The sequence below is a fragment of the Palaemon carinicauda genome, chromosome 40 (assembly GCF_036898095.1).
Source record: "Palaemon carinicauda isolate YSFRI2023 chromosome 40, ASM3689809v2, whole genome shotgun sequence".
In the NCBI taxonomy this organism is placed as follows: Eukaryota; Metazoa; Arthropoda; class Malacostraca; order Decapoda; family Palaemonidae; genus Palaemon; species Palaemon carinicauda.
In genome coordinates, this window is record NC_090764.1 from 16,741,250 (window position 1) to 16,764,811 (window position 23,562).

Genomic DNA, 23,562 nt, shown 5'->3' on the forward strand with positions numbered 1-23,562 from the left:
TCTATCCCATAGTTATGAGCATTAACATCATCACCTGACCATATAGCTGAGATTTCTGGTACTGAGAAAACTGTAAACATGTAAAGGGTCAAGACATCTAAAACTGGTCTCCAATCCCCTGAAGCTTTGGGGACTAGAAATAACCTATTGTAAAAACCCCAGACTACTCAAACCACATGCTTCTTTGGAAGGTTTGGAATTTCCATTTTAAAAATCTGAACCTTTGTTGTATTTGTTAGATAACTCAGATACAGAACTGGTTCCTAAGATAAGGGAGAACTGGAGGCTAGAGGTATCCAATAACCTCATTTTGACTAGAGCTAACACCCACAGATCAGAACAAAGCTTTTCCTAAACATAATAAAACTGGGAAAATCCTCCTCCTCCTGAGATGTGTATGAAAGAACCAACATAGTATTTTCCAATAAGATATTAAAAGTCTGGTTGTCAATTATTATTATTATCATTATCATTACTTGCTATGCTACAACCGTAGTTGGAAAAGCAGGATGCTATAAGCCCAGGGGCCCCAACAGAGAAAAATGTTATTTTCATTAGTAAAATAAATTTTTGAATATACTTACCCGATAATCATGTAGCTGTCAACTCTGTTGCCCGACAGAATTCTACGGAAGGGATACGCCAGCGATCGCTATACAAGAGGGGGGTGTACTCACAAGCGCCACCTGTGGCCAGGTACTGCAGTACTTCTTGTTGACACCACTTCAATTTTTCCTCGGTCCACTGGTTCTAAGGGGAGGAAGGGTGGGTCAATTAAATCATGATTATCGGGTAAGTATATTCAAAAATTTATTTTACTAATGAAAATAAAATTTTTCAATATTAAACTTACCCGATAATCATGTAGCTGATTCACACCCAGGGAGGTGGGTGAAAACCAGTGTACATGTATATCAAGAAGCTAAGTATCCCGTATTTCATATTATCAGTTATTCAAAATAACAATGAAATTACAAGTACCTGGTAAGGAAGTCGACTTGAGCCATTACTCTGCCTTAAATAAGTTCGTCTTCCTTACTGAGCGCAGCGTTCCTCTTAGGAGGCTGAACAACTCTAAGGTGCTGAAGTATCAAGGGCTGCAACCCATACTAAAGGACCTCATCACAACCTTTAACCTCGGCGCTTCTCAAGAAAGAATTGACCACCCGCCAAATCAACAAGGATGTGGAAGGCTTCTTAGCCGACCGTACAACCCATAAAAAGTATTCAAGAGAAAGGTTAAAAGGTTATGGGATTGTGGGAATGTAGTGGCTGAGCCCTCGCCTACTACTGCATTCGTTGCTACGAATGGTCCCAGGGTGTAGCAGTACTCGTAAAGAGACTGGACATCTTTGAGATAGAATGATGCGAACACTGACTTGCTTCTCCAATAGGTTACATCCATAACACTCTGCAGAGAATGGCTCTGTTTGAAGGCCACTGAAGTAGCCACAGCTCTCACTTCATGTGTCCTTACCTTCAGCAAAGCAAGGTCTTCTTCCTTCAGATGAGAATGTGCTTCCCTAATCAGAAGCCTGAATAGTAAGAAACTGAGTTCTTAGAACTTGGAAAAGAAGGTTTCTTGATAGCACACCATAAGGCTTCTGATTGTCCTCGTAAAGGTTAAGACCTTTTTAGAAAGTACCTAAGAGCTCTAACTGGGCAAAGTACTCTCTCCAGTTCATTCCCCACCAAGTTGGACAGGCTTGGGATCTCGAACGACTTAGGCCAAGGACGTGAAGGAAGCTCGTTTAGCAAAAACCGAGCTGCAAGGAACATGTAGCCGTTTCAGATGTGAAAACAATGATCCTGCTGAAGGTGTGGATCTCACTTACTCTTTTAGCTGTTGTCAAGCACACGAGGAAAAGAGTTTTTAATGTGAGGTCCTAAAAAGAGGCTGATTGGAGAGGTTCAAATCTTGATGACATAAGGAACCTTAGGACCACGTCTAGATTCCAGCCTGGAGTGGACAACCGACGTTCCTTTGAGGTCTCAAAAGACCTAGGGAGGTCCTGTAGATCTTTGTTGGTGGAAAGATCCAAGCCTCTGAGGCGGAAAACCGCTGCCAACATACTTCTGTAACCCTTGATCGTAGGAGCTGAAAGGGATCTTACTTTCCTTAGATATAACAGGAAGTCAGCAATCTGGGTTACAGTGGTACTGGTTGAGGAAACTGCATTGGTCTTGTACCAGCTACGGAAGACTTCCCCTTGAGACTGATAGATTCTGAGAGTGGATGTTCTCCTTGCTTTGGCAATCGCTCTGGCTGCCTCCTTCGAAAAGCCCCTAGCTCTTGAGTCTTTCGAAAGTCTGAAGGCAGTCAGACGAAGAGCGTGGAGGTTTGGGTGTACCTTCTTTACGTGAGGTAGACGTAGAAGGTTCACTCCTAGAGGAAGAGTCCTGGGAATGTCGACCAGCCATTGCAGTACCTCTAAGAACCATTCTCTCGCGGGCCAGAGCGGAGCCAACCAACGTCAGCCGTGTCCCTTTGCGAGAGGAGAACTTCTGAAGTACCCTGTTGACAATCTTGAACGGCGGGAATGCATACAGGTCGAGATGGAACCAATCCAGCAGAAAAGCATCCACGTGAACTGCTGCTGGGTCTGGAATCGGAGAACAATACAACAGGAGTCTCTAGGTTATCGAGGTAGCGAACAGATCTATGGTTGGCAGACCCCACAGGGCCCAAAGTCTGCTGCAAACATTCTTGTGAAGGGTTCACTCTGTGGGGATGACCTGACCCTTCCGGCTGAGGTGATCTGCCATGACATTCATACCGCCCTGAATGAACCTCGTTAACAGCGTGAGCTTTCGATCTTTAGACCAGATGAGGAGGTCCCTTGCGATCTAGAACAACTTCACGAAAGAGTCCCTTCCTGCTTGAAGATGTAAGCCAGGGCTGTGGTGTTGTCAGAGTCCACCTCCACCACTTTGTTAAGCTGGAGGGACTTGAAGTTTATCAAGGCCAGAAGAACCGCCAACAACTCCTTGCAATTGATGTGAAGTGTCCTTTGTTCCTGATTCCATGTTCCCGAGCATTCCTGTCCGTCCAAAGTCGCACCCCAGCCCGTGTCTGATGCGTCCGAGAGGAGAAGGCGGTCGGGTTTCTGAACAGCCAAAGATAGACTTCCTTGAGAAGAAAGCTGTTCTTACACCACGAGAGAGAAGACCTCCTCTCTTCGGAAACAGGAACTGAGACCGTCTCTAGCGTCATGTCCTTTATCCAGTGAGCAGCTAGATGATACTGAAGGGGGGGAGGTGGAGTCTCCCTAACACGATGAACAGGGCCAGCGATGAAAGTGTCCCTGTTAGACTCATCCACTACCTGACTGAGCATCGGTTCCTTCTCAGCATGCTCTGGATGCATTCTAGGGCTTGGAATATCCTTGGGGCCGACGGAAAAGCCCGAAAAGCTCGACTCTGAAGATCCATACCCAGGGAGACAATGGTCTGGGATGGGACGAGCTGAGACTCCTCAAAATTGACCAGGAGGCCCAGTTCCTTGGTCAGATCCATAGTCCATCTGAGAATCTCCAGACAGCGACGACTTGTGGGAGCTCTTAAAAGCCAGTCGTCTGACGGAGCCGGAAACAAGATCATGGTACTGCTGCACAGTCTGTGAACTGTCAACCATGGGGAAGCGAGGAAGTACAGTGACAACCCGAAGCTGTCTAGACTGTCTGGGTCGTACAGACAACTCCTTATCGGGTTGCTGAGGTTGCCGCACTGCGTCACAACAAGTCACTTCTGCTGGTTGTTGAACGTCTTCCCAGTGACACACTGACTCCGTAAACAAAAAAAAAATCCTCTAACAAGGACTAAGCTTGGACTGCATGTCTTGCAACACAGCTCAAGGTCTATGGGAGCAGGTGTGGTAACAGACGGGGTTAGCGACTGAAGTGGAACCATTACCTTCCCTGGGAGCATGTTATGCTTAAATAAAAGTCCATAGGAGGCTACGCAACTAAAGGCTCCTCTCCAAATGACAGAGTCCTCAAGGGAATATCAGAAGGAGGGAGAAAAGCACTTTCTCATCTACAGGGACCATATCCGAGAAAAGCTCTCTCAGTGAGGGTTTCACTGGTGCAAAAGCAGCAGACTAGAAGGCAACGTTATGAAACTGCTTGACAGTCTAGTGAGTTGGCAACAACCAAAGATGTGTGACTGAGAAGCATGCGGTAAGGTATGCAGAGCATGTTGTATGCAGAGCATGCTGTATGCAGAGCATGCTGTATGCAGAGCATGCTGTATGTAGAGCATGCTGTAAGGTAAGCAGAGCGTGTTGCATGGCGTGTAAAATTTCTCAGAAATTCCATGACCAGTGCTAGAGTGAGTAATATCGCATTACCGTCCATTGAAAGTGCACGTGCCGAGGGAATTAATTTAGACTGTTTTGTTGATGAATTTGATAGCCGGCATGATAATCGTAGAATTAAGCTACACTAAATGTACTATAATCTACTTCACCTCAGGAAAGGGAAAACTCGCCCTGTTGGCAACACTGCATACTTCATGCATGCTTGCATGGGGTTTAATATCAACATAATATTACCTTACATTCATAACTCATGATTCATTTGTTTAGAAGATATTTTTGCCATATTTTGCGATTTGTTAAAAATATATTGCAAGGAATACATATATATTTTTATATAAGTAATCCAAATAATCTCCATTATCATAATGTTTGTGTAGGCATACATGTATATGATTACAAATGCAAGTTATGAAAGTAATGAGGTGTTATTATTGTCATTTGTTATTCCCAAGTTGAATGGGAAGATGTCTCAAGAGTTGCGCTTGCTGTAAGGGTTGCGGATGCGCAGTAGCAGGTTCCTGAGGAACGAGTTAAGGTTCCTGAGGTGTGAGCTGCGAGAGTTAAGGTAGCGGCTGCGCAGAACGCAGTTCTTGTCTCGCGAGTTGAGGTTCCTGAGGTGCTAGCCTAAGGAGTTGAGACTCTTGCCTTGAGGAGGGTTTAGGTCGCTGCAGCGAGTGCTGAGGTGGCTGCCTCATTGATGGAAGAGGTTGTCGTACCTCAAGAGATTGTTGCCTCGCTGGTGGAACCGCAAGCGGAAGCGGAGGAAGTAAGGCATAAGACTCCTGCTCCCATTGCTGAGGTTGCCTTAAGGAAGGTTAAGGTTGCTGCACAACGCTGGTAACTGGCAACTCAGAACGCGGTAAGGTAGCCTGAGGAACCTCAACTTCGTACGCCTGGCAGACTGGACTGCGGAGAGGCGGAGCTCTCGCAGGAGGAGGCGGAGGTTGCTGCACACCGCTGGTAACTGGCAACTCAGAACGCGGTAAGGTAGCCTGAGGAACCTCAACTTCGTACGCCTGGCAGACTGGACTGCGGAGAGGCGGAGCGTTCGCAGGAGGAGGTGTAACCTTCTCAGCCTGAAACTCACGCATTAAGACCGCAAGCTGCGACTGCATGGACTGCAGCAAAGTCGTCTTGGGATCAACAGACGATAAGGTCTGTTGAGGCAAAGCCTTAAAAGAAGATGAGGTCTGTGAGGCATCGCCTTACCTCTCTTAGGAGGTGTGCAGTCACCTGATGACTGAGGAGAGTCAGAGCTAACCCAATGACTGCATCCGGGTTGTTGAACTCTAACTTCGTACGTCTGGCATAGGTCTGGACTTTACGTTTAAGAGGTCTTGAGACCTGAGACCAGCGTTTTCTCCCCGAAATTTCTTCTGCAGACGAGCAAAATAAGGGCTCAATCGTCTGCGGGTGGGAGTGACGGTCTCTTAAGACACGCCCGCAACCACAGAGGATACTTCTGTGCGCCGATCAAGGCCTGCCGAACCCTTTTGCCCTTCGACATTGCTTCTCCCCTGGGCTTGGGAGCTTGCAAGAGGTCCCGGACTGGGAGGACGACTGGCACGCACAGAAGTACCCTCACGCACAACACTGACACACTTTGCGCTAATCACTTATCACTTTTGATTTTCTGTTTGCACTTATTTCACTGAACTCGAAACTTAAAGTGGTTTGTACCTGAAACACGCAATTCTATCCTTTCTCAAAAGTTAGTAATTGCGAAAACAGGATTACAATGTAACAGAAAAATCTAATGAAAGATAAATAATTCAGTGGCTGGAAAGAGACTAAACACTAGATCAAATAAACTACGTTTAAAATCTCTCACCGCATAAAGCTTGAGAACAAGAAAAACTCTAGAAACGTTTACCTTCTTCCCCTAAAGAGACTAGGGAGAAGAGCAAAAACGATAACAACGTTACTCGCTTGAACGAAACGTTTATCCTCCTCTTTCTCCCTCCGTCTCTATCTCTCTCTCTCTCTCTCTCTCTCTCTCTTGACTTAGAACCTGAGAGAAGAGCCCAATCATATATATCGTTAAAACATATTATTGTTAAAGGAAAATATTTCCCAAAATGAAAAGTTCCTTTATTAGAATTAAAACCATTAAGTTAAGAAAGAATGAACAAAACGCTAGACACGGTTACTCTTACTGCAACGTGACACCGTGAAAATTCTCTCTCTATCGTAACGATAGAGCGCAAGTTGAACGTTCTGAAACGTCAACAACTGCAGAGACAAAACAAAACGTTAGTTCAACTTTGAAAACAGTACGAGACTATCAAAGAAATTCTTTCAAAAACATTAAAATAGCATAATATGTTAACAGGTAAAACCGAAATGACGGGCTCAATGTTAATTAACTTCGGTACAAGAAAAGACCGCCTACTATTAGGAAAGGTCGAATATAAACAAATATAAAAATTAATTTTAATAATTTTATAATAAAAGGAAGTTAATCGAAGAGGCCTATAAAAGGCGGAGAGATATAAAATAAATCTATAACTTTTGTTAAGCAAAATTAAGAAAGAGTCTATACTCTCTTAGACACCAACACTTCCGTCTAAGGGAAGGGTCGGCCATTTAAAGGTGAAAGAGAGTTCATACTCTCTTCGTCACCATAATTAATCAAATTAATTCCAAAAGCTAGCTAAGCTAATAATAGAACTTCCTGAATAGCGAAAGCTGAAATCTTAGAGCAATACTTCACCAAAAACCGTGAACAAGACTCCAAAATTATAAGCGTATCCATGAACGTCTTGCCGGAAGCACGACAGAGGAAAAATTGAAGTGGTGTCAACAAGAAGTACTGCAGTACCTGGCCACAGGTGGCGCTTGTGAGTACACCCCCCTCTTGTATAGCGATCGCTGGCGTATCCCTTCCGTAGAATTCTGTCGGGCAACAGAGTTGACAGCTACATGATTATCGGGTAAGTTTAATATTGAAAATAGCCTGGTAATGGAAGGTAAAAAAATAAAAATAAAATATCTTAAGAACAGTAATAATATTAAAATAAATATTTCTTAAATAAACTTTTAAAACTTTTAACTAAACAAGAGCAAGATAAATTAGATAGAATAGTGTGCCCGAGTGTACCCTCAAGCAAGAGAACTCTAACCCAAGACAGTGGAAGTCCATGGTGCAGAGGCTATGGCACTACCCAAGACTAGAGAACAATGGTTTGATTTTGGAGCGTCCTCCACGACACGGAACATCTACTAGAGTGGAATCACGATTGTCTACCACTGTTACAAAAATAGTTGAAGCTATTGGTTTAAAGTTATTAACTTGGATAGCTCTAGAAAGAGACCTAAAAGCATAACATTTGAGTTCCGGTACCAAATTGAGCAATTATTTTACCAATCATGTCTACATCCAAAATAGGACCAAAAATAGGAAAAAAAAAAATCAAAGGGTGTCCCCACTATTGAGGAACATACTTGTTTTCTTTGAATCACAAAGCACAAAAAGGCTACAACAGCTTCTGAAGCCCCTCAAAAAACAATATCTCAAGAAGACAAATAATCTAAAACCAAACTCATAATCTGATGGCCTACAACCTCTCTTCTATAAGACTAAAAATAATGCCTATTATATAATCTGCCAAAGAGAGTATTTCAAGAACACTTCCAATTTAATTACCCAAAAACAGCATTTCTTTGGAGAACCAGGTCACAAACCTTGCATTTTAAAGATATTTGTCTATTAACATTAAAGATGGGCTCAAGGCTGGAGATTTAATCATAAGCTTAAACAAAATTAGGTAACTATTTAGTCTCATACAAGTAAAAAATGACCTGCCTTTCTTTGCATTTGAGATAATTTATCGATTACATCTAAAAATTAAATGGGAGAACTGAGGGGTAAAAATCATCTTGGAAGTAGCTGTCTGAAGACTTGGAAGGGTAAGAACCATCAGAGCTTACCCCCTGCAACTTATTTGGATAATTTTTTTTCAATAAGTAAAGTTTGGAAGGGAGATACCTCATCATAATCAGGCTCTTCCTCTGTTTTCTTTAACCCAATATTCCCGTTCAAAACGATGAACTGAGACATTATTTTATGGCTTTCCCCATATGTTTACAACTGTGCACCAGGAGCTGCTGCATTTGTATTTTCTAGGACTCAATTTGGTAGGTGAAGTACAGTACTAGTGCTAGTGGCTGAACTTGCAAGAGTAAAATGTGCACTACCATCCAAAACATAATACAACTTATCAGTTTTAGCCAAAACTTTATAAAAAAAACATCTAAAGTGTTTGAGTATATCTATTTACATGCACCTAAAATGTACAGTATAAAATAAAGATCATTAACAAAGATAAAGGACCTTGAATACCATTATTAGCATCTTACCATTCTGTCTTAAAAAAGTAGGAAACAAAGATGCAACATGTTTTACAGCATTATGAAAAATCAGCAAGTTATTGCCTTTTATAAATATATTTTCTAATATTCAATATAAACATCTTCATTTTCTATTTCCATTTCATAATTTTCTGCATTTCTAAGCTAGTGTTAGTAAATAATTTTCTTTATACACAGATATATTCTCAATGTTTACACCAACATGAATCAGTCGAGCTCCTTGAATGTTTTAAATTACTTTTGACATTAATTTATCCTTTTAAGAATGAGCATCATGATGGTTATAAAGAAGATGGATTTTGGATATGATGATAGTTTGGTAATGACAAGAGCAATAATACATAATCATGCAAAGATGAAAAACCAGAAAAGGAAACTTACCTAATGACAGCAGTTGGAATAAAATTACAGTATATGATGCAACACACACGGATATTACATTTCTTTCCTCGTGTATATATATATATATATATATATATATATATATATATATATATATATATATATATATATATATATATATATATATATATATATATATATATATATACATAATATATATATACATAATATATATATATATATATATATATATATATATATATATGTTTCAATGAAAAGATGAATACTTTATTTCACAGTATGTATTTAGAGATTCTTATGGATGACATAGCTGCTTTTATTAACTCCAAGTATGAATAAAAATCTTGAACAAAACCAAAGAAAGAAATCTAGCTCCAAAAAGATAAAAAAAACTCTTTCTGATAATTATTTTCATGAAAATAATTACAAAAACCATAAAAAACAGTACAGGATTTTGTGTTGTACAGTCCTTAATATCAACAACTATCTACAGACATCATCTAAACTTAAGTAAAAACTGCACATGCTACCAGCATATCTACATCTACCTTAATACAATCCTTCAATGGAACAGCAACAAAAAATTTACACCAATTCATACATGCTCTATAATTCATGGAAACTTAACAACTAAAATATTTATTCCTAACTGAAAATAATGACAAAAAAAAAAAATACTAATAACACTTACAGGCAAAACTGCAAGCAAGATTTGAGAAAGCTCTTGGTTACCATTTAGTTGCTGCTGTGCTAACTTGGATACATTTGATTATATTATGTATCACATCCAAACTTGTTGCCTGACCACCCAAATCTGAAAATATTAAAGGTATCGTTTTTAATAAAGATCACGGATCAAAGCTAAAGTCACAATCGATTCTTTATAAATGAGAGAATAGAAAACATCCTTCATAAAAGAGAGGAACATTCAAGTTCCTATGACAAGAGGAGGATTGCTTATTCTAAGGAGCTAATGGGAGACTCCTTACCATTACCATGAGCTCCCTCACATATTTCAATTCACCTGTGTTTATTTCTATGACCTATATATGTGCAGACATCATATAAACATAATAAAAAGCATTAAAATGTCAAAAGTTACTATCTTTTATGTGATAAAAATAATGTTGAATTTATTATAGTTTCTATTCTCGGAAGAATATTTGGAGATTGCAAATTTGCAGAGTGGTTGCCTATTTACTGTATAATCTTTATGATTAAAAAAAATAATAATATAGACTTCCGTTTCAGATACAGTTATTACAGAGCAAAAATGTTTACCTTCTTGTTATCATATAATGAAACAAATCATATTTTCAGTGTTTTAAAATATCCTCTTGGTTCCAATTCATCATACAAATCTCCAAATAATCTGTACTAATTACCAATCCAATTAGCTGAAACAGCTTCAGTTAGCTATTTTTACAAACTGTCATCTTAATACTGAAGTTTTGGCTATGCCATATTATAGTTGCAGTCATTGTTAGACTAATAAATTTTCTACTGCTATAAATACATGATGGCAACCTAGGGTGAAGTATCTTAAATAAATTTGGGCTGTTCTGCTAACACAGCAATAATATGTTGTAATGACAAGTTCTACTTTTTAGGAAAGCTATTAAATTTAAATTCTATTTTTTTTTGCCTCATTTGGCTTACATAATGTAAAAATGCAATTTGCTTATTAATACAGAAATGAAGCATAGGACAGTATTCAAAAAAGCTGATAGTATAGTAACTACTGAATTCTATAAAATCTGAAGACAAAGCAGAGAAACAATATAGACATTATGACTCTGAGCCTACCTAATACATTAAGAATTTTACCTATGAAAATAATACTGTATTCTGTTATGTACTGTGGTTTGATGAAACCAATTAAATGTATTTTTACTCATACAGGCTGTTTGAAGGATTTTTTTTTATTACATGAAAATTTAATCTTCCATATAAAAATATTCTATTACAAATTCTCATTCATATTTATCCTATTCATGACCTTCAAATATCTTAGACTTCATCTCTAACCCATAAGTTGAAATCGTCTGCCTGCAAGCTTGCAGCACCACGTGGGGACTAGTGGGTTCTTAATGCCAGACACCCGTAAGAGCATCACTTTCCATGTACTTTAGGCTATGGGTGTAGAAATTAACAGTTGAAAGCTGGTTATTTAATAAAAAATAATTTATTTATGTATAAAGAAAAAATTCTTTTAAAAATAAATTCTCTACCCAACAAGGTCATTTTTAACATCTATCTCTGTTTTTAATAATTTCCTGGCTATTCCTTAGGTACTTGCCCTGATACATCTGTATTTACTGCCGTTCTGATCTTCATAACTAATTTTCATATTGCTACTTCGGTAGGAAGATTCAGGTGCTCCAGAAAGGCTGAGAAATACCCAATTGCAATAAAGTATTCCAACCAAACCTCCGAAGGATTGAGATTGAAATTGGTAATGGGAAAAAAGTTTCTTAATTGAACAAAATCATATTTTTCACCCATGGCCATTTTTGTTGCTTATGAGTGGTTACTAAAGTGAGAGGAGGGATACTTGTATCCAGACTGCCTACTTGACTTAGCTAAGAATTCAGTGGGAGTACAAAGCATACCAGGATCAAGGAAACGTGAGAGTTTTGCAATTAGATATTACAAAGTAATTGAGAGAGGCTCAAAGAGAGGATATACTGTGCAGTGTACCTAGAAAATCCCAACTAACTGGTAAACCAGCAAACTAGCCACAACTTAGAGAACTTAGCCTAAGAATTAAATCAAGGTAGGTTAGTCTAGGATTGCTTCTTTTGCCTGATGACTCATTTTTTTTGCGTTGCATGAACAAATCAAAACCAACAAAAGGTTCAAGAGACTCATTGCTGTCAAATCCTGCAAGTTTGGTAATAGCTTACATTAACATCAACTACTTTTCTCTGCTTTTTCCACCAAATTAAAAGAAAATTTTCTTCAATAGTTAAATCTTTTACACGAATAGCTACCAATTCCAGATATTCGTTCTATGAGGGACAGAAAGGGAATTTTTCTCTTCACAAAAGTGATTAAAATCACCCTTTACTTGTCGACACGACATAAAGAATGAATATCATTACTGCCTGGCAATAAATCCCTTGAATAACCCTCACTTGAAGAGGTGCCAGAAGAAGACATCTACTTAAACTGAATGAAAAACTTATATCTTTATAACTTCCTAATAAACAATATCACCATCTGTAGCCCAGTTGACTTGTACTACGAGAAAAATAAGACAGCAGTGTTGGCATACACTGCCATATAATCCAAATACTACACTAAAGAGGTAGGATAATTTCAAGGAAAGAAAAGGGGAGATTACTAGTTTAAAGGTAGAAGTAGACATTAACCATCTCTGAGAGAGAAGCAATATGAATGAAAGAGGGGTATAAAAAATAAATTCATACATGTACAGTTAAATATCAAGATATACCACATATACTATGCTCTAACTGCATTTGATGAAACATAACTTGGATTTAATATCTAAAATGCCACTACTTTTTTAATTCATTTACCTACTGGGTAACAAACTCAGTCCGAGAAATATACATATAACTTTGTACAATTATCAATATCAGGAATCAAGGATGATAAAAAAAAACATATAAGGCATACTAACCCTGAGTATGAATCATATCCACATTAAGCGTCTTATAAATAGCATCCGAAATCAAATTTGCATGATCATTGAGACCTAAATGTTCTAACATGTCACAGGATGCAACCAACATGGCAATTGGATTGGCAATATTTCTTCCAGCTATTGCAGTTCCAGTATTTCTTGTGCCTGGTTCAAAAACTGCGAACTGGAATTAAAAAATACGGTATTAAAAATATTTTCAGGTTACACAAAATACTAATATTTTGCTTATGTTTTGAGTGGGGCTAATACATTTAAAGGTAAATTTTTATTTTTTGGCCTATGGTAATAGTCATATGTACACAAAACTTTGATATAGCTTGGATAAAGGATAAACAAGGAATTACAGGATGTATGGAATTAATGAGCAAGTGGATGAGTAAGTACTCTGCGTACAATGACTCGCTAGATTAAGAATAACCCTGGGATTCAGCAAAATAAAACTCAGGGCACAATAATAGTTTATCATCACCTACCTATCTGGTAAGGTACTATCAACATATAAAAGGAACAAAAGGGAATTTTTATTCCCTTCGATCCTCCCAGCCTGACAAGGGATTCAGCCAAGTTTGGTTGTACTACTAGGGTGTCACAGCCCCACCCTCCCCAAATATCCACCAAAAATGAATCTTCATGAGACCAATCCCCTACTGCCACTGCCCAACATGTTACTTTACATGACTCATAAAAGCTTTCCAAGTGCCAGATATTCATTTGACGCAGCACTATAGCAATGGTTTTAAAACAGTTGAAAAACTTCACACCTACCCATATAAAATCAGTGCTATTTAGCATTTCCATACCAGCTTTCCATAAGTAGCAAACCATTTCTTTGGGGGGTGCATTATCCTAATTTCATAATAGTGATAAAAAAGATATAGCATCATTTATAAAATTACTTACATGGTCACCAAAGTTTCTGCCAGAAATCAATCCAGCCCCTCCAACGAGTCCGCAAACAATGTTTGAAACAACATTTCCATACAAGTTGGGCATAACCACTACATCAAACTGCTGTGGCTTTGAAACAAGTTGCATACAAGTGTTGTCACTATCATGTCATTGACCTCTATGTCAGGATAATTTTTGGCAACATTTCTGCAAGTTTCCAGAAACAGTCCATCTGACAATTTCCTGAAATTGAAAAAAAGATATTACAATCAACATTAATTTACAGTTCCTTTTAAAATAGTAAGAAGGCCCGGTTAGATATTATGAAATACAGTACTGTACTGGCATAGTGGCATACCACCAGACATACAGTCTGACCGGAGTCACTTATAACATAGTTGACCATCTGGTACCACTCGAGAAAAATATACAAAGAAATTCACTTCAAACATGAAAAAAATTAGGCAAAGTAAAAAAAGAAATACACTTCCAGAAGCTAAAATTACTATCCATTGCCCAGAGCCAAAGGAATCCCCTTCCACACTTGTGACTGGGTTTCAATGGCAAGGACAATTATTTTCTACATTTCTTAATTAAATGAAACTTGTTTTTGAGTAGAGTTATATGGAACTAATGCTATCCCTTTTACTTCTATAAAACTCCCCGATGTTCTTAGTACAGTAATTTTCTCTATGTCTCTCGAAGCTAGGCTTGGTTTAATATTGACGTTTACCCAATCTGGCGGTTAGGTGTGGATATGCCATAAATCCTTGAAGGATTCACCAGACCACAGAGACAAAAATGAGGATGATAATAAGGAAGAAATCTAATGGTTAAAGAAACTAATTTCTGAAATGCATCCAAATAAGTTACTTATGATATGTTCTCATACTGCTTATTCTCTTAAGTTGTCTAACAATGCATACTCTAAGGTAACTTATAGTTTACAGTTTTCCAATTAGGTGACTAAAGAAATGCAGTGATTGGTAATAAAGTGGAGGCAATAATTGAAATTCTCTCTTTTGTTGATTCTAAAGTACGGGTTATTTTAAGCCTCATTGAAGAGAAATCTATTCCTGATTTAATAGGAACACCTGCCTTTTCATTACGAACAACCCCAACATGGGCAGGTATCCAACATATTTCAATATTTATCCCTTGGGAAATGAACTTGTTAAGAAGCTTTTTAATTTGTAATACCAGTTGGTTCTTACACATGTAACTTTTCAGGGCTTCTATGGTACTTCATGAATCGGTATGAATGCCAAACTTATGATACACCCTATCTTCAATTGTTTTAAGATATCAATTGCTAATAAAGTTGCAGATACTGAGAGCAGTTTCTTTCTTCCAGTGTGAGTGTGAAACAATGCTAGTTTGTTCCTCTGATGAGAATATATGGTATAGAAATTTTCTTCTTATCTTTAAGATCGAGAAGAAGGTAACAATTCATAGATATTAGCCATATAATTCCCAATATGTGAAATAGGCTAAAAAGAACACAAATTTCGGATTACTCACTAATTTCAAAGTCCCAGGTTACCCAAACTGGTGGAAGCTAAAGTAGCAAAACACTAACCAGCATAACACTTATAATCAGTAGCTGATACAGAATGAAAGAAAATGGAAATACCATAACACTAAAATTAGCAATTGCTAATGACAATAATTACTAGAACATCCAGAACAGATTACTTAGCAAGGTTTAAAGGCCACTCATGAATGACAGAGGTAAGAGACAGCAGGAATGCCCTAGCTAGCAGAACAATGCCCTCAAGACTGACCATATATGCATATGATCAAGGCCTAAGGCCCCCCCTCCTCCCAATGGCTGCTGATGACTCAGCAGGTAGATCTATAGGCTCCCCCAAATTATCTATCCTTAACTCACAAGGATGATGAGGTTGCAGATCATCATCATCATACTGTATACCAAGGCACTTCCCCCAATTTTGGGGGGTAGCCGACATCAACAAATGAAACAAAAACAAAAAGGGGACCCTGTGGCCGCAGGGGCATAAAAAACAATTAGAATAGCGCCAACGTTATCCCTGCGTGTCGTAAGAAGCGACTAAAAGGGACAGGACGAGGGGGCTGGGAACCCCCTCTCCTGTATCTATAATCCTGCGAGACATCGAGGTTGCAGATACTACAAGAAACTATCAAGCTTGAACGGAACTCAAACCAGTCCAGCAGATCACCAGGCAGGGACATTATCAATATGCTACCATAACCCTTGAGAAAGGTAAAAACATCATAGCATACAATGTAAAATAGAAACGTTCATATGATAATAAATAATGATCTAAATACTTAACAAGCCAATCAAGACAAGATTGGGGAAATTGTTAGAAAATCTGGTGAGATAAGTGAGCAGGTTCACAAACAAGAAAATTAATTAGCTAACTGGCAGATAATGATGGACTCAGATGCATTTGTAGAGTGAGTTGTTAAACGCATATTGACTGCTATTTTCTTCTGGTAAACTAGATTGCCCACGTCATTTCTTAGATATAGAAGTGGGCTACATATAAATACAATATTGGATTTGTTGTGAAAAAAAAAGATTGCTTCCAAAAAAATGACGGAAGATCAGAAAAATACAATACACTGTACATTACCTAATTGAGCACAAACAATTTTAAAGAGAAGTTGCAATTAGGAATTTAAATCAAAGTATTTTACTGTTGTGCTCATAATATTGCAAAAGTTCATATTAAAACTAAATATACTCAAATTAGCATCTTACATGATGTTTGCCTTGTGAACTATCGTGACCTTCTTACGTCCTTTTCTCACGGCATATTCAAATGCATACTTTGCAAGTCTTTCAGATGCGCTTCTTGTGATGATTTTAAGACACTCCACGACACCTTTCACGTTCTAGAAATAAAGGGAGCCACATGAATTTTAATAAACAATCTTCAAAGTAGTGGTAATCCTTATAAAGCTAGCAATGTAGGTAAAATACAAGTAAACACAACTTTAATACAAGAGGGATCTATTAACAGCTTTGAATGAAAAATAGCTCTTCTTAAGCTATAAAAGTATGCATATATGCTCAAACTGAACATATATGCATACAGTAACTAAGTACCTTGACATGCACTATTAATTTAGCAATATGGGCAAGAAAAATCAATAAATCTGAAAAAAATTACTTAGTGCTGTAAGGAACTCTTAAATAAAATACCAAACAGCTGAAGATAAAGAATAGAGTGTAGTACCTGGGATATAAAACAATTAAGAATGAAAAAATTGCAACATTGAACATTCTTTTACAATGTACAGACTTAAAAGAACAATTAACTAAACCTTTTTCCTCACCTCATGCTCCATCAAGGCATACTCTCCTTCAGTATTCTGACGGACAAGAATAATGTCCACATCATCATACTTTGATCGCACTGCAGGATATGATTTGCAATGTAACACATTTGCGAAGAGGTCTAGTTCTGTCCTAAGGGCAACATTGCGGGACATAGTTGAAATGTTGTCGCCATACTTGCTTTCTATGCTACCTGCGTAAACAAAAAAAATTATTCACATAAATAAATAACGAAATAACAAAGACTATTTATTTGACAACAATTGGAATCTTCCATACCTTGATACAAGGACATTCCTGACATATTTACAAATATCAATACTGTATTAAATACCTATTGAATCAGGAAGACTCAGTGAACTGAAAAGTTACTAAAATATGTAAAGTACACAAAACCACCAAACATTTAGCATGTAATATCTTAACCACTGTGATTTCAAGTTCTGTGACTAATACAATACCCATAGGGTTTAGAGCACTGCAAACAATTGCTATAAAGACCTAAAAGATTTCCCATTAAAAACTGGAATTAAATCTGCAATGATAATCCAGAGATAACTACGTTGTTTCTTCTGTGAAATTATTTTTTGGATAAAATTTAATTTTTGTGAACAAATAAACAATTCAGCATTTAACATCCATATTCTAGTTTTGAGGCAATCAAAATTTTACATAGAATCATCACATACTTTTGCCAGCTACCTATGCTATACAGGAGAGTACTTACATGATATTGAATACTACATACATATTGCATTTGTGTTTTCCAGGAGTGGAACACAAATTACTTATCTATGGGCAAAACTACACAAACACAGAACTGTGATAACGAAATTTATCATTTAAACTGCCTGTGGTTTACCTACCTTCCACGGCATAGCTCTCTTTTTTATATGTATAAATCAACTAAAATAATTCCCACTCTCCCTCACTTCAATTAACTTCCCTCTTTAGCATGTTATGGTTGGGCATGCTATCTGTGGCACTCCATGGTAATCAATCTAAGAGTGGTTAAGTTTCATATTTGAAGTTGAAATTAAGTGAATCATCAACCCAAGGTTTGGGTGATGGATGGAGTGAAGGAAGCTCTGGGTGATAGGAGGATAGATGTGAGAGAGGCAAGAGAGCGTGCTAGAAATAAGAATGAATGGCGAGCGATTGTGACGCAGTTCCGGTAGGCCCTGCTGCTTCCTCCGATGCCTTGGAAGACCGCGGAGGTAGGAGCAGTAGGGGATTCAGCATTATGAAGCTTCATCTGTGGTGGATAACGAGGGAGGGTGGGCTGTGGCACCCCTGGCAGTACCAGCCGAACTCAGTTGAGTCCCTTGTCAGGCTGGGACGAACGTAGAGATTAGAGGTCCCCTTTTCTGTTTCATTTGTTTGATGTCAGCTACCCCCCAAATTGGGGGAAATGCCTTGGTATATGTATGTATGTATGTATGTATTTGTTCACTATTCAACCTTGCTTCTCTTCTCTGCGTTTTTTCAAGATTTTATAGTTTATATGAAAGATCTAATTTAATGCTGTTACTGTTCTTAACATGTTTTCTTTTGTTTTTTCATTACTTCTCTTGCAGTTTGTTTATTTTCTTATTTCCTTTCCACATTGTGCTATTTTTCCCTGTTAGAGCCCTTGGGCTTGTGGCATCCTGCTTTTCAAACTAAGGTTGTAGCTTAGCTTATTATAATTATCAGTATTGAAATACTATACAGTAATGCATTCCATCATTAGATTCCATCTATTTCTATTAATTTTACCAGTGGCTCACCTTGCCGAGTCCCACACTCATTAAGGTAAGGAAGGGAGGGAAAGAGTAACAAAGAAAATTAAAAACCTTAAAAACACCAATCAGAAAGAGTTTACCTTTTATTTCTATGATTCCAAGTATGAAAATTAAGTCCTCCTTCAACCAAAGGTAAGAGGAATTCTCTCTTTAAATTTCATATTACAGCACAATTCTATATTGAGAAAAAGTAAATAAAGAATTGCAGGAAAGGCAGATAAAACAGCTGCAAATTTTCAGCTATCCTATAATCAATACAATACAAGTAGTCATGGACATACTACTGTTTGACTTTACGACCATTTTTTCACTGTGATGACTTACAAGACTGTCGGAAATAGTACATAAATTGGAAAACTATTTCCTTAGAAATAACATATTTTCTCCTATAAAAAGGAATTACCAGGTAATTTACCTTCGTAAGATAATATTTCCTTTTATTGATAATATGCAGTACCCATTTCAAATAAGAAATACATTAAGAAAAGTGATTTTCTCTCAACAGGCTATCTATTAAGGTTAGTATTCCCATAACTGAAACGATGAGTAATGCTAAAATGTATTCCATGGGTCTGTATGGCTTGTTATGAGTACTACATAGCATGAATTTGCCTCTACAACTAGGATGATATTTATCTAATTTTGTACTCTTCAGTGGCAGAAAATAAAGGGACTACTCAGTGTGTGGTGGGGGGTGGCTTCCCCACCACAAGCCGGTAACTCCCTACAACTCGTCATAATTCTAACAGCCAAATTCTAACTACGGACCACAAGCCGGTAATTACCTACAACTCGCCATAATTCTGACAGCCAAATTCTAACTACGGACCACAAGCCGGTAACTACCTACAACTCGTCATAATTCTGACAGCCAAATTCTAACTACGGACCACAAGCCGGTAACTACCTACAACTCGCCATAATTCTGACAGCCAAATTCTAACTACGGACCACAAGCCGGTAACTACCTACAACTCGCCATAATTCTGACAGCCAAATTCTAACTACGGACCACAAGCCGGTAACTACCTACAACTCGTCATAATTCTAACAGCCAAATTCTAACTACGGACCACAAGCCGGTAACTACCTACAACTCGTCATAATTCTAACAGCCAAATTCTAACTACGGATCACAAGCCGGTAACTACCTACAACTCGTCATAATTCTAACAGCCAAATTCTAACTACGGACCACAAGCCGGTAACTACCTACAACTCGTCATAATTCTAACAGCCAAATTCTAACTACGGACCACAAGCCGGTAACTACCTACAACTCGTCATAATTCTAACAGCCCAATTCTAACTACGGACCACAAGCCGGTAACTACCTACAACTCGTCATAATTCTAACAGCCCAATTCTAACTACGGACCACAAGCCGGTAACTACCTACAACTCGTCATAATTCTGACAGCCCAATTCTAACTACGGACCACAAGCCGGTAACTACCTACAACTCGTCATAATTCTGACAGCCCAATTCTAACTACGGACCACAAGCCGGTAACTACCTACAACTCGTCATAATTCTGACAGCCCAATTCTAACTACGGACCACAAGCCGGTAACTACCTACAACTCGTCATAATTCTGACAGCCCAATTCTAACTACGGACCACAAGCCGGTAACTACCTACAACTCGTCATAATTCTGACAGCCAAATTCTAACTACGGACCACAAGCCGGTAACTACCTACAACTCGTCATAATTCTGACAGCCAAATTCTAACTACGGACCACAAGCCGGTAACTACCTACAACTCGTCATAATTCTGACAGCCAAATTCTAACTACGGACCACAAGCCGGTAACTACCTACAACTCGTCATAATTCTGACAGCCAAATTCTAACTACGGACCACAAGCCGGTAACTACCTACAACTCGTCATAATTCTGACAGCCAAATTCTAACTACGGACCACAAGCCGGTAACTACCTACAACTCGCCATAATTCTGACAGCCAAATTCTAACTACGGACCACAAGCCGGTAACTACCTACAACTCGCCATAATTCTGACAGCCAAATTCTAACTACGGACCACAAGCCGGTAACTACCTACAACTCGCCATAATTCTGACAGCCAAATTCTAACTACGGACCACAAGCCGGTAACTACCTACAACTCGCCATAATTCTAACAGCCAAATTCTAACTACGGACCACAAGCCGGTAACTACCTACAACTCGTCATAATTCTAACAGCCAAATTCTAACTACGGACCACAAGCCGGTAACTACCTACAACTCGTCATAATTCTAACAGCCAAATTCTAACTACGGATCACAAGCCGGTAACTACCTACAACTCGTCATAATTCTAACAGCCAAATTCTAACTACGGACCACAAGCCGGTAACTACCTACACCTCGTCATAATTCTAACAGCCAAATTCTAACTACGGACCACAAGCCAGTAACTACCTACACCTCGTCATAATTTTAACAGCCAAATTCTAACTACGGGGAAAGCATACTCCCATTAAAGATTGAAGTCTTGTACTCATGTAGGAACAAATACAGATTCTTAGCAAATACCAAGAGATTTTGGACAAAGCAATATTAAAATAAATGATTTGGACAACATTTGGGAACATCCTCATAGCTAAATAAAGTTTTACAAATTACTATTTCAATGTCTAATCACTAACCTTTAAGAGCTACTCCATTTCTTTTGATGCAGATCAGTGCATTTTCAAACTCTTCATCAGTAGAGCTCTTAGTTAATTTAATTTCCTCAAAATCCACAGGTACGCCAGCATACCTAAAATGTAAAAGATTTTAATACAGATACAATAATTCAACATTATTTCTAAAGAAAAAATAAATTCACATATTGTGTGATCAAAAAATATAAATTATACTATAACATTTACAATACTATTACAGGTATATAGTACAGTACACCAATACTTCACCTTGTACAAAGATAAGCCTGCTAAAAGTTTGCTACATTAAAGAAATTAGATGAAAATAAAATTATCAGGATTTGGAGAATAGATATCAAATGTACCTGAATATATTCTGAACATAGCCCATCATCTCTGGTCCAATTCCATCTCCAGGTAACATGGTAACTGTGAAGCGGCCTCCATACTTCGCGACAGGGAAAGGTTTTGCCTAGGAAGAATAGGAAATTACATTATGAATGATGTAAACATAAGTTCAATTAGTTCATAAATTCTTTAATTCAGTTCTAGAAAATTTTTTACAAAATAATTCCATTCATTCACTTGACACAATAGAAAAGAAAAAATCAATTGAAGAATATACAGTATAAATATAACGAGAAAGTGTGTTACCATTTGTGTGAGATTAAAATACTTCAAGAAAAAAGGTGTAATACTTCCAAAGAAATAACTTGACTTTGTTTCATGGAAAATTAAGTCTACACTTATTTAAGAAACGATAGTTAAAAAGAAAACCATGAGAACTTTATTTCCATTGATAATGGTTAAAAAGATCTAAAACCCCAATTACAGTTCGTATTAAATACTGTACAGTATAATTGTGTTCTCTTTATTTAACCAGTTACTTTCTTTTTAGAAATATCTGTACAAAATGTTTGACAGAATCTTCAGCAGACTAATGAGTTATCTTTAGGACTTGCTCAAAGCCATAAAAACCAAATCCACAGAGTAAAGACAAGCAAGTGTTATATGAGTATGACTTAGCTAATGATGTATCATATATGACTCTCAATCTTAGATAAGTTAGTTTGAATAGAATTTTCATGTTCTCGGATATAAGGTGGTATATGATTAAGACAGTGGTAGTGAAGTATATCATATACTGTATATACATGGAGCACCTCTCTGTTTATTGTCATTTGGTAATTTCAGATCTTTTTTCTTCTGTGGTGAGTAACAAATATAAAAAGCAATACCATTCTTTCTTGAGCCTGATTGTCATCATCGGGAACTTTGTGCTCTCTTCTGATTTGGAGATTCTCTGTAGCTTCAAAGGAGTGTTTTCCCCAGAGAACAGGTTACATTTTCATCCTTATAGGTAACCTCAATAAATAGAGTACAGTACTGTAGATACTTTACCAATTTCATTTTTGTTTATTGCCCTTTCTGGTGAGCTTTGAGGAGTATGTTACTTGTCATTATGCTGACAAGATGAGCGGATGTCACTATAATACTATATCATCGTGGATGAGCATTAGTTTTATTGCAGTGTCATTCTGATCTTACAAGTCCAAGGTGTCAGCGCATAAGTTACGACTTAATTTTCAGTATTCAAACCATCAAAGATGAAAAACAAATAATAATAATAAAATACTGCTTCTGTACTGTACATGTTGCAAGTGACAAGTCTTATAAAATTATAGTTCTTAATTTAGTGCAACTAAATATCACCATCTCGTCGGTGTGCTATTTGAGGTGAAATGTACAGAAAAAGGCTAATGAGTAAAATTTCCTCAATAGTAATGTTGAAAATAGTCATGCTGTTTATTAAGAATTCACTACTGTCCAGATAGCTCTAGAGCTGTATTTAAAATGAGTAGTTCTTTCTTCAGAAATCAAAATTTCTTGCTTTATACAGTATGTGAGTACTGACATGATTCAGTACTGTCATGAATTTCTATAGATACCTTCATTTGTGGGTCATTTATACTTAACCATTAATTCAAACAAAACTTGTTATTCTGCAGAATCTGGTAATAGGAATCCACCATCATGAATAATTCTGTAAGTTATGTTTGGGAAGAATATAAAAACTACCGGTATATGGCCTTAGACTTACATGCAATGCCAAAGAAAATAACTCATGAAAAAACTATAAATCAATGATAAACCACTTAAATCCCAATCTCAAAAGCAACAAAT

At 37.6% G+C, this 23,562-nt stretch overlaps 1 protein-coding gene across 1 annotated transcript in view; it reads right to left on the minus strand.

Moving 5' to 3' along the window:
- Nucleotides 1-23,562, minus strand: part of LOC137631554 (isocitrate dehydrogenase [NAD] subunit gamma, mitochondrial-like) — a 57,491-nt gene that overhangs the window by 15,872 nt on the left and 18,057 nt on the right. The window contains 8 exon segments of the mRNA XM_068363359.1: nucleotides 9,785-9,866; nucleotides 12,699-12,885; nucleotides 13,623-13,771; nucleotides 13,774-13,853; nucleotides 16,360-16,493; nucleotides 16,938-17,131; nucleotides 21,382-21,494; nucleotides 21,744-21,850. Of these exon segments, the coding sequence (XP_068219460.1) occupies nucleotides 9,785-9,866; nucleotides 12,699-12,885; nucleotides 13,623-13,771; nucleotides 13,774-13,853; nucleotides 16,360-16,493; nucleotides 16,938-17,131; nucleotides 21,382-21,494; nucleotides 21,744-21,850 (1,046 nt within the window).